Consider the following 13,066-nt stretch of genomic DNA (forward strand, 5'->3'; position numbering starts at 1 on the left):
AAAGGGCCGTGGGCTTAGTGAAACCTGGGTCTAAGATTCAGGACCTCAGCTCTAGTCCTACCTTAGCTACAAATTTGCAGGGGAGCTTGGGACAAATATCTGTCACTCCTGACCCTGGTCTGTCCATCTGCAAAAATTAGAGGTTTGGACATGAAGTCTACTGTATAAGATCCCTAAAGCTAGAGTTCAAATCATGTGAGCATTCTGAACCAGAAATCACTAGCAGGTAAGTGTACTTATTTAGATTTTTAAAAAGGCACTGAATCTTTCTGCCTAAGTACTATAAAAAAAGCTGTGAAAATTTTAAAATTAAGAAAAAGAACTTTCTGTTCGAGTCCTTGCTCTTCCCAGAATTAATTAATGATTCTATAAATATTTACTTAGCAGCTACCTTATGCCAGGTACAGTGCTGATTAGGGGCTCAGAGATGCTTCTGAAACAACCTCTGTCTTTGCACTTTAGGTGGAGAGAATGACCTAAGCAAAGAATCTGGGTATCGATTTTTTTAAACACCATGACAGAGGTTTTACTGCCATGTTAGCATATCTGAAAAATTAACCTCCATCTTCTTTTTTCACAGCATCCCACTTCTGATGCTGGCTTACATACATCTCAACTTCTAAAACACCTGGGGCAACCTCCAAAGCCCCTTGCAACTCATCCATGCTTTGGCACCGGGTCTCTCTTTCTCACAGGGCAGGAAGGGCTGTGCAGCCCATAGCCTTTCTTAAGGCTGTGTGGTATTGCATGGCAGTGATACTTAATTTCATTACTTTTATTCATCCAGCCTTGGGTACTTCAGCTCGTTGGGTTCCAGCCGCGAATAATTGGTAGAGCTCCCACTGATTCCTGATTAGCTGCTTTTGATTAGGGCCTAATGACTTCATTCGGCCCCTAATTCAGGGGGATGAGTTGCAAAACTGCCAGCAAACTGCTCAAACAGAATTACATTTTCCCAAGCCCTGAAGACAGCACTTAAACTCTGAACACACACGTCCTCCCTCCCCGGTCCCTCTTCTTTGTTGCCAACGGACCACCCTGCACAGAAGCAAGATGAAAAGGAAGACTGTGCCCCAGCTCCTGGCTGCTAGAACAGATGTCACATGAGAAAGGACCGAAGCCAACAGCCTGGCTGGTAGAAGGAAGCCACCTCCCATCGCACCAGCTCTGGCACTGCACCCCAAAGAGAGGCGTGGCTTCTAGGAGTTTCCCTCAAGTCTTTGCTTCCATGTTTGCAGCTTGCCTTCTTTGGCAACAAGAGCCACACCTGAGCTGTGCCTTGGCTTTTGGCTACAAACACCTGGAAACTTTCAACTGGTGACCCACAGCAAAGGTCACAAGACACTCTGAAAACAGCTTCCAGCCCAGGATTCAGACTGATGGTTACTGCTGGTCCCTGACACTGGCACTGACCTCCCAGATTATAGATTCTGTCATCCCGTACTAAGCAGCAAGATGGTCAGAGATGCACAATCTATACCTGCAGATTCAAATACCATTGGAATACATGGTTGATATACACAGCTTCCCAAGATTCAGAGGCCCACCTTAGATGATTCTTGTTTGGTTCCATAAATGTATTTATTTTTTGAAAGCACACTGTCTACCACCAAGGCAAATCCTTTGAATGATAGGTCAGTACACTACAGTAAGTGTCTAGGAGGTAATAGGTGGTGATATAATTTATCCATGTGTGTACATACATTTGTGTATATATGGTGCTATACATTTGTATGTGTATATACATAATTTATTAATATGCAAAATACAAACATTCAAATGCTAAGAAAAGAAATATTCTTCCTTCCCTTAGCCCTCAAACTCATCTCCCCCAAGAATCAACTCTATGAGCAGTCTACTCTATTCCCCCTTCAAACATTTTTAGATGAGGAAAGTGAAATTCAGGAAAGGAAAAAAAAACAACTGAGCAAAGTCACAGAGTAAAAGGATAATGACAGATGGCACTGTTGCTCTCAGACTCTGAGACCAGTGGCCTTTTCTATAGAAAATTTGACTGGCCTTCCCTGGCTCATGAGACCAGTCCAGCAATCTTACTGTTGGTTAGATGCAGGGTCAAGAGCACAGCACCTTGCAAACCAGAAAAGAGCAAAAAGCAGAGTACAGTGTGAACGGAGGGTGGCTGGAAGCCAACCACAGAACTTTCAAAGAACTCCTGTGACTACAAAACATCACCACACCAGCTTCTCCCAGGACGACCATGTCCTGATTCTCTAATTCCTGACCATTGTCTTCTTAGCAAAGTTGAGCGAGGCATCTGGCAGGTCCACAGAGTTCAGTTACCCACCCTGCCTGGCCTTGACTTCACAGACTCAGTGTCTGACACTGGCCATTCCTGAGGCTGGCTTTCCCTATACCAGTGATTCCATTCATATCTGCTATGTACCCACAATCTTCATCCCCTGTATGTGATTTTGTGGGCTCTGACAGACCACAAAGACACCCTATGTCAAATAATTGTAATAGCAATAGAATATATGTGTATGCACGTGTGTGTACACACACACACACACACACACATATATATATATATATATACACACACACACACACACAACCTTCAAAGGAACAGAATGGGAAAGCATGAGCACAGAAGACATAGGGAACTGGCCCCTAATTCCATTGTATCACAACCAATGAACATTGGGCACATTATAGAACTTCTATAACTTCAGTTTCTATGTCCAAGAAGAGAATGATTATATCTCCTTATCAAACTTTTCAAGGACTAAGTAATATAAAGAATTTGTAATGTCTAACCTGGAGTGGGTTCCATAAATAGAAAACACTGCTATCTTTTCCTTCTGTTTTCTCCTTTATCTCACTTGGTAGAGTGCATTGAGGCCCATGACCTCATCAATCATAGGCATTTCATTGTCCATCACCAAACACTGGGCCTTGGGAACCTAGCAGATGTTTAATAAACTATCATTAAAAGGAAGAACAAATGAAAGGATGAACAGAGGACACATTTTGAATTGTTAGCTCAGTTAATTAAAATGATAACTTTCGATTTGGGTCTTGAGAAGGATAGAAGACGTTTCAAGGTAGAAGAAGGTTATAAGCAATTGGGTCAAATTCACTCAAAACTCTTCTTTGAACAAGCCACAAAATAAGTTTGTTTTGTGCCATTCCCTAGAGCTTCCCAAGGGCAGACAGAGAGCCCCTGATAAACTAGTGGAGGTCTTCTGTTATCTTTAACATAGTGTGGCCTGCTCTTGAGTCTACCTGTCCGTCCCTGCAAAAGCTGAGCAAGTTGAGGTGGCAGTAAATTAATGAAACGTACCAAATTACATTTTCTTCAGTTTGCTGAATTAAAGTTTCTCTTTCAGCAAATGAAATTAGGAGGATTCCAAGCAAGCATGATCCCTGGGGGAACTATTGATGCACTTTTAGCAAATCAGACTTGTGTGTGTGTATGAGTGTGTGTGTGTGTGTGTGTGAGAGAGAGAGAGAGAGAGAGAGAGAGGGAGAGAGAGAGAGATGCTTGGAAATGGGTGGGGGAACGAAGCATCACTGAAAGAATAGAAGATAGAACTTGCTGCACATAAGTTGATTTTTGTGAAATCTCTGACTTTATGACTCTACCATGATGCAAGTCTTCTTCAATGCCATTATTCATAATGATTTCTACCATTTATCACATCTGCATGTGCTAGGAACTGTGTTAAGCACTTTATACATATTTGAAAATTTAATTCTTATAACTACCCAGGGACGAACACATTATCACCTCCATGCAACAGATTAAAAAAAAAAAAAAGAAAGAAAAAACTTTAATTCAGAAAGGTCAGTTAACTTGTATGGTGTCACACTGCAAACTGCAAACAGGTAATAAAGTGTGACTCTAACTGGGCTGTGTACAATTCCAAAGCCTGGATCCTGATCCTTTCACCTTATTTCTTCCTGTGGAATGGCCTGATGTAAGGCCCTACTGGAGAGCAAAGTTAGGGCATTTGCTCAATGATGAAACAAATAGATGACAAGAAGAAGTTATGTTTGTCTATATCCTACTTTGTGATCCAGCAAATTTGAGGCAGCTTTCCAAAATACCCACAATAAAATTGAAAATTGCAAATATAAGCAACATAAAAGATCCCAAGTAAAAAATACTGAAATTGAGATAAGCAGCACCAAGCAAATGAAAGTTATTACATTTAAACAGCTTTGAGCATCCTATCTACTGAAGTGAAAAGGGAAAGAAAATTGGTTGTTTGATGATCAGAATTTACAGAGAAAAGCATGGCAATTCTTCAGAGGAAGCACAAGCTATCACCCATCAAGGATGACAGTATAGTCAACAGACAAGCTTCAAGAATTTACTACATGCCAGTCACAGAGCTAGAAGATAGGGATGTGGTAAGGGAACTAAACAAGCCCAGTATCTGCCTCTTAGAGCCCACAGTCTAGAGAGAAAACAGCACTGACATACATATACATATATTTTTTTTTTTTCAGCTACAAGGGAATTTCAAACAGTAGTATTACCTAACCCAGACTAGTAGGAACAGAGAAGATTTCCTGGTGAAAGTGATATCGAGCCAGTGGCAGAAATATTTAAGCAGAGGTGGAAGAACAAATATTATTTAGACAGATAAAGGGTAAGGACTTCATGTATCAGGGAAAGAGACTCTAACTGGCAGAAGAATGGAATTTGCAAGTTCCCAGAGGGGTATGGAGCATATTATGGTGAGAGTTCAGTGCACTTTTGGCAGAGTAGTAGAGACAGAAGAGAGGAATTAGAACACATAGAACAAGGCTGTACTAGAACCTTCTGATGGTGAAAGCCCATTGAGCGCATCTCCTGGGATTGAGATCAGTCCTAAAGGAACCATTTATACCAAGGGAATTTGCAAACACTATTCATACAGGACTCCTATTTCCTCTGTCATTATTTACCAGCTCACTGCTGCAGAATACCTTATTTTAGAACAGTGATTCTGCCAGGGAAGCACCTTGGAAGGAGAATCAGTTGAATTGGATCAGAGAAGACTTTTTAAAAGAATGGAATTGGGGCTGATGATAACAATGAGCTAACGTCCAATTCAGTAGTTTGAAACATCGCATCCAGAAAGCAAGTCAACAGCCAAAAAGGTGGGAACACATGAACAATCAAACTCAGAGATGATGTGGAAAGAAGTATCTGCTTAGTTATTAGAAAAAGCACTAGAGTATTCAAAAAGCAGTCAGTATTAGGCAAACCTGGTAAGCAGTTCTAACTAACCAATCAGCAGTCTCATGTTCCAGAAAAGGAATGACTGACAAATGGAGACAGACTCCGAGACACCAAGCAAGGCTCAGCCCTATGGTAATGTCAAGATGGAAAGAACATTTAGAACCCAGGGATGCTATCTCAGGCCCAGAGTGATGGTCTTTCTCTTAAAAAAATGCAGGAGCCCCATCACTAGGTCATGAGGGAACAATGTATAAATTAAATGTTGAATGCCTCTACTCTTCTGCATCTCCTTACTTTGTGATGTATCAAGTAGGTTGGGGCTGAGGCTGTACAAGAGCCTCCACTTTCCCCAGGTGTGTGCAAAAGACTGGCCAAAGCAAGAGCAGGATGGGATAGAGAGTTGTGTGGCAAAGCATGACTGGGTGAGCATATCCCTGAACTCAGGGAAGGGCGAGGAAATAAGCAGAGCAGTTCCATCTGAAGAAGAATTGTGGTTCGAGGAGATAACGTTGGAAAGGCTAACTAGGGTCAAGATGCTAAGTACCTTAAATACTTGGCTAAGATGCTTTAACTTTATCCAGCAGGCAACACAGAGCCGTGCAGAGCATCTGAGCAGGGCTGGTAGTGATGTGCCTGGACCACACTTGGAGACTAATCTGGTGCTGATTTGCATAAGTGGGACTGGACAGAAGCTGGGACCCTGTAGTCCTTCAGAACTCAGAGAGCACACACTAACAGAGCACTCTTCCAAAACCAGTGGCAAGGACCTGGCACTGGAGTTTGGTGTACACTATTCCTACTTGGAACCCTTGTCCACTCCTCATGTACCTTTCCTCTTTCACAATCTGCCCCCACCATTTACTGAATTTCTTATCTCTTTCGGGGGAGATTGTCTGAGGAGAAACTAATGCCCCTTGAAGTTTGACTGCCTTAAAGTTTTCCTTAAAATTTTCCATATGCCGTTTTCTGTTTCCCTGTCTTAAAACTGAGACAAACTGGTAGAAATGAGATTCTCCACTTTCCTGTTCCTTCTAAACTGCTGCATGGAATGTCCTATTACAACTTTACTAAAGTAACCTGTAAGGAGCTTGATCTCAAAGCCCCATCCCTGGCAAATTTATATGCCAATACTATAAGTACTCACAAGATTTAGTGATGAGAATAGTAATGTTTCTGCTTTGAGTCAGAAGTTCTGAACTTAAATTTTGGCCCTGTAACTTTGCAGTTGTATGATTTCAGACAAATCACACTCACTTGGAGTCTCAGTTTCTCCCTCTGTAAAATGGGAATAATCATGTCTTGTCTGAGAGGATTAGTTTGAGGACCAAATAAGATAATGCACAAGAAAGCTTTTCCCTACCACCTTTTAATGTAAAACACTGTTCTAATGAAAAGGAGCAATTCCACCATTAATGGATTTTTTGCTTTGGGGATCTGCATGTACTTCCAAACCCCAGTGGGAGCAAACCCCAGTGGGAGCCCCACACCTCACGGGGCAGGTTTATCCTCTTTGGAAGGGTCTGTGGACCCTCTCAATGACTACAGAAAACCATAATTGTTCCTTTTTTTTTTCCTTTGGAACATCAATTTTATTATACAGTTTGTGAGGAAGAGAAATCCATTCAGAAGCATGTCTGCTATCCCAGAAGCCAGGGAAGAAGGCCAGGGAAGAGCAGGGCAGGGGGAAGTGTCTGAGGGCAGAGAGTCTCTAATGTGAGTGGCAGGTGGGGGCAGAGGAGAGTCCTGGTGGATCCAGATGCGCTGTGGGTTGGTATCTGAGAATGGGGAAGCCAGGGCCAGGTGGCACGCCTCACTGCTGAAGCTGAGTGCAACCCTGACAGATGCCGGTCCACCACGTCAGGATGCTCAGAGCTCGGGTTCTTCTGGCAGTCCGTCGGTCTGTCTGTCTGATCAGGGCACGTTCCCTGGAACCACTGTGGTTTGGAGCCTAGGGCGCCTGCGGCCTCCTTGCATGGGTGCCACTCTTCTTCTGGAGGTGGGCTCCCCGAAGCAGGGCACACAGCAGCACAGCTGCTGGACGCAGGTGGCGATCCTCCTAGTGACCGCCCTCCAGCCCCTGAGGCCATCAACCGATTGGCCTGAGGAGGGACCCTGGGAGGACGAGCTGGGGCCTTGCGCTACCCATCTGCTGAGGAGCCTCCAGGGCCTGGGCCTGGGGTGGTCAGCCCTGCGGGGCACGGGGTCTGGCCTGGAGGTTGGGCTGGGAGGGGGTGTGTCCCCATGGAAGAAGCGCAGAGGAATCGCGGGCACACTGGCACTTGCGGTGCCCTTGTGCCCCGATGACTTGGCCTCCTCGGGCTGCTGCTGCTCACAGGGCCGGGGAACAGGCTCGCTGGCACACTTGTTGGGATGCATGCTGGGGGGATCCACCGGGCCTGGGCGAGGCCCGACCACCGGACGGCGCACAGGCCTCACCTGGAGCTCATAGCCCGCCCCCTGGCTTCGCTGGTGCAGGAGGATAAGATAGGTCCCCATGGCCTCATCAAACTTCCGCTGGTCCAGGGACACCCAGGCGTTATAGGGGTCGAAGCCCATGTCAAACATGATGGTCATGATGGCGGGGTCGGGGCGTGTGGGCAGCGGCTGGCCGCAAGGACCGGGCGGAGCTTCCTCGCCCTGCCTTAGCCACGGGTGCCCCATTACCTGCTCGAGGGTGGGCCTCTGGGCGGGGTCCACCGTCAGCATCTGCTGGATGAGGCTGCGGGCCTCCTGGGAGAGGTGTGCGGGGAACTCGTAGCTGGCCTGCACGATGAGCCTCTGCAGGCTCTTGGCCGTGCTCGCCTTAAACGGGCGCCTCCCTGTGAGCATAAGAAAGAGGGTGACCCCCAGGCTCCACACGTCCGCCGGGGGACCCTCGTATTCTTGCTTCAGGACGATTTCAGGGGCACGGTACGGCAGAGTGCCCCAGAAGTTGTTGAGCTTCTGCCCAGGCCGGACCCTGGCGCTCAGGCCAAAGTCTATGAGTTTGACCTTGCCGCCCCTATTGTCCACCACGAAGTTCTCAGACTTGAGGTCGAGGTGCGCGATGCCCTGGTCGTGGCAGTGGCGCACCGCACACACCATCTGCCTGAAGGTCCTGCGGGCCTTCTCCTCCTTCAGCCCACCTGCCGCCGGGATGCAGCACCGGAGCTCCCCCCCGCCTGCGTGCTCCATGACCATGTAGATGTTGCCCGGGGTCTCGATGACCTGGAACAGCTGGATCACGTATGGGTGCTCCAGGGCCATCAACCACTGCGGTTCCAGTAGGACGGGCTGGTTCCCCTCTGTCTTGGGCACGACTTTCACCACCACCTCTGCCCCGGTGAGGAGATGGCAGGCTAGAAGCACCTGGCTGAAGCCCCCCTGGCCAAGCTCCCTCACGACCTGGTAGTGGTCTGTGAGGGCCGCCTCGTAGCAGGAGCTGGGCTCCTGTGGCCCTACACTAATCTGACTGCACTGACTGCACATCCTAAAGCCGGAATGACAACTAAGGATGCTAGCTTAAAAAAAAATAACAAACTCAAACAAAAGACCCAAACCAACAACCAAAAGACAAAACAAACAAAACCCAAATCAAAAAAACAATGGCAAAACACCACCACCCCCAACCACCAACCACCAACCACCAGCCACCAACCACCAAAAACGCTCACTATCTGGGAGTCCGACAGGTCACCACCAAGAGCTTCCTGTACTTATGGACAAAAAACCCAGCCGCAGCCACCCTCTTATATGGCCGGTGGCTGGACTCCCATCACAGTGGTTCCCTTGTGAGGTCACAGCAAGCAATGACCCGGTCACGCCCGGCCAGTGGTCTTCTCACTTCGGGGCCTCCAGGACCTGTCCAACTCTCATAAGAAGAATAAGAAAGGACCCCACAAGCTTTTGATTGCAGGGGGTGTGCACACTGAGAGTTACACGTTCAGAGATTCAAACTTGTCAGATCCTTCAGGGCTCTTTTCACTTGGAGTCTGATGAAAATCCCTACTCACTTTGGACTTTACAGGCCTCATCATATCTACACTCCAAGAATTCAATTCCTACTTCTTCTCTCAGAATGATTGGTGTCAAGGGAGGAAGCACTTCACTCACATGATGATGCTCCCACCAAATGCACTGCCCCTAGGATGCTCTAGAGCTTGGCACGAACACGAATGGGGCTGAGAGGGAGGGAGCATTCCTCAGCCTTTCCCCACAAGGTTCTCATCAGATTTTACTCTAGAAACCCCGGATGGCCAAAGGCCCAGGGTTGATACTTTCAAAGTGATAAAGGATAATATACGGAAGCCAAGATCCTAGAACCAGCAAAGGTGTCCTAACAGATGCCTGGGTCCCTTCCTGCCCCTGTAACCTCAGTACCTTAGACTGGGTAACTTATTAACAATAGCAGTCCACTTCCCACAGTTCTGGAAAGTGGCAAGTTCTAGGTCAAAGCACCTTGTTGCTGTCTCCTCCCATGATGGAGGGTCAGAAGTGTTGAACTCATTTTCTCAAGCCCTCCTCTTTGTTTGGTTATTTTGTTTCTTTTTATTTATTTATTTATTTTCTTTTTACTTACAGGCCATTGAAGCCAGGGCCTGGGGCATGAGGCAAGTGCTCTCTACAACTCATGTACTTCCACAGAATTTTTTTTTTTTTTTGAGACAGAGTCTGAGTTGCTCAGGTTGGACTTGGATGTGTGATCCTCCTGCCTCCATGTCCCGAGCAGAGAGGATTAGAGCCTGTCATCCTTTGGATGTGGAATGCCCCCCCACCCCACAGGCTCCTCTGCTAGTGCAGGGTAGTCAGAGGTGACATGATTGAGATTGGCTTATCTCACTTAGCATGATATTCTCCAGTTTCATCCATTTGCCTGCAAATGCCATAATTTTATCATTCTTTATGGCTGAGTAATATTCCATTATATATATACCACAGTTTCTTTATCCATTCATCAATTGAAGGACATCTAGGTTGGTTCCACAGTCTGGCTATTGTGAATTGAGCAGCTATGAACATTGATGTGGCTGTATCTCTGTAGTATGCTGATTTTAAGTCCTTTCGGTATAGACCAAGGAGTGGGATAGCTGGGTCAAACGGTGTTTCCATTCCAAGTTTTCTAAGGAATCTCCACACTGCTTTCCAGAGTAAGCTGCACTAATTTGCAGCCCCACCAGCAATGTATGAGTGTACCTTTTTCCCCACATCCTTTCCAACACCTATTGTTGCTTGTATTCTTGATAATCACCATTCTAATTGGGGTGAGATGGAATCTTAGTGTAGTTTTGATTTGCATTTCTCTTATTAGTAAAGATGGTGAACATTTTTTCATATGTTTGTTGATTGCTTGTAGATCTTCTTCTGTGAAGCCTCTGTTCATATCCTTAGCCCATTTGTTGATTGGGTTATTTGTATTCTTGGTGTAGAGTTTTTTGAGTTCTTTACATATTCTGGAAATTAGTGCTCTATCTGAAGTATAAGTGGCAAAGATTTTCTCCCACTCTGTAGGCTCTATCTTCACATTGCTGATAGTTTCCTTTGCTGAGAGAAACCTATTTAGTTTGAATCTATCCCAGTTATTGATTCTTGCTTTTATTTCTTGTGCTATGGGAGTCCTGTTAAGGAAGTCTGATCCTAAGTCAACAAGTTGAAGATTTGGACCTACTTTTTCTTCTATAAGACGCAGGGTCTCTGGTCTGATTTCAAGGTCCTTAATTCATTGTGAGTTGATTTTTGTGCAGGGTGAGAGATAGGGGTTTAGTTTCATTCTGTTGCATATGGATTTCCAGTTTTCCCAGCACCATTTGTTGAAGAGGTTATCTTTCCTTCATTGCATATTTTTGGACCCTTTGTCTAGTATGAGAAAATTGTATTTATTTGGGTTTTTGTCCGTGTCCTCTATTCTGTACCATTGATCTACCTGTCTATTTTGGTGCCAGTACCATGCCGTTTTGTTACTATTGCTTTGTAATATAGTTGAAGTTCTTGTATTGTGATACCACCTGTTTCATTTTTCCTGCTAAGGATTGCTTTAACTATTCTGTGTTTCTTATTCTTCCAGATGAATTTCATGATTGCTTGCTCTATTTCTGTAAGATACGTCATTGGGATTTTAATTGGACTTGCATTGAATCTGTATAGCACTTTTGGTAGTATGACCATTTTGACAATATTAATTCTGCCTATCCAAGAACATGGGAAATCTTTTCATCTTCTAAGGTCTTCCTCAATTTCTTTCTTCAATGTTTTGTAGTTTTCATTGTAGAGATCTTTTACCTCTTTGGTTAGATTGATTCCCAAGTATTTTATTTTATTTTTTTTTTTTTGAGTCTAATTCAAATGGAGTTGTTTTCCTCATTTCCCTTTCAGCTGTTTTGTCACTTGCGTATAAAAATGCTTTAGATTTATGCGTGTTGATTTTATAGCCTGCTATTTTGCTGAATTCATTGATGAGGTCTAGAAGTTTTCTGGAAGAGGTTTTTGCATCCTTTAAATATAGAATCATGTCATCAGCAAATAGTGACAGCTTAAGTTCCTCTTTTCCTATTCATATCCCTTTAATTTCTTTGGTCTGCCTGATTGCTCTGGCTAGAGTTTCAAAGACAATATTGAATAGAAGTGGTGAAAGAGGACATCCCTGTCTTGTTCCTGTTTTTAAAGGGAATGGTTTCAGTTTTTCTCCATTAAGAATGATGTTGGCCATGGGCTTAGCAGAAATAGCCTTTACAATGTTCAGGTATGTTCCTACTATTCCTATTTTTTCTAATGTTTTGAGCATGAAGGAGTGTTGTATTTTGTTGAATGCTTTTTCTGTGTCAATTGAAATAACCATATGATTCTTATCCTTAAGTCTATTGATATGATGGATTATGTTTATTGATTTACGGATGTTAAACCATTCTTGCATTCCAGGGATGAACCCCACTTGATCGTGGTGCACAATTTTCTTAATATGTTTTTGGATACAGTTTGCCAATATTTTGTTAAGGATCTTTGCATCTATATTCATCAAGGATATTGGTCTAAAACTTTCTTCCCTTGATGTGCCTTTGCCTGATGTGTTGTTCCCTCCTTCTGCATAGAGTCTTTTCTTCTTTGAAACACAGGTGACAAAGAAGAGATTGGGAAAGTTCATCAGATAAGGCCTTGCTTCCCTTACCCCCAGGTGGAGTGGCTAAGAGGGAGATTGCCTCTGTTCTAGAATTTCCTGCACAGCCTCATCCTTGAAGTCTGGGGGAGAGAAAAAGATACAGCCCCCAGACTCTGCTTTCCTGTTGGATCTAGGAGGGATATTGTAATCTATTCTTCCAAGGTGAGGCAGCTATACCAGAAGATCTGAGGAGGACTTTATCTTCCAGACACAAGTACAAATCTGTTTGCCCTGGGTGAAGATTATGGGATAATAAGCAGGAAGAAAAAGGGAACTAGTCATTTTAACAGGCAGGAAGCATATGCTTGAAGTCATGCCCCACTCATGTTTGGAGAAGAGAGACAACTGATACAATGTCTTTTTAAGTGCAGGAGACACATAAAGGAAGGAGAATTCAAAGACCTGAATTCAAGTTTCAGTTTGTTCCCTTCTCAGCTGGATGTTGAAATCACATCCCCATGCCTCAGTTTCCTTATCCTTGAAATGGGAATGCCAATGCAGTGGTGGTAGTGTCCTGATGTCATGGGACTGTCTGACAATTCAGTAAGATAAGAGGTAAGACAGGGTGCACCCAGGTGCCTTCCCTATGCCCCCTTCATCCCATACCCCTGATTGTACCCCTCTCCCTTTATCAAAACTGACTCCTATGTGCCAATCCTTACTGGCAAGTATGTTGGCACAATTGGTTCATACTTTAACCTTCTGATGAAACAGGGTGGGCTTCATTGTTGGCAGCCTTCTAA

The 13,066-nt window shown here is 44.6% G+C and overlaps 1 protein-coding gene across 1 annotated transcript; it reads right to left on the bottom strand.

Annotated features, from left to right (window-relative positions):
- Nucleotides 1–7,105: 7,105 nt before the first annotated feature.
- LOC124964044 (sperm motility kinase 2B-like) lies at nucleotides 7,106–8,662 on the bottom strand. Its single transcript, XM_047523983.1, has one exon. It carries the CDS (start codon nucleotides 8,660–8,662, stop codon nucleotides 7,106–7,108), a length of 1,557 nt encoding a protein of 518 aa, XP_047379939.1.
- Between the last annotated feature and the right edge of the window lie 4,404 nt (nucleotides 8,663–13,066).

This window comes from Sciurus carolinensis, chromosome 14 (genome assembly GCF_902686445.1).
Source record: "Sciurus carolinensis chromosome 14, mSciCar1.2, whole genome shotgun sequence".
Taxonomy (NCBI): domain Eukaryota; kingdom Metazoa; phylum Chordata; class Mammalia; order Rodentia; family Sciuridae; genus Sciurus; species Sciurus carolinensis.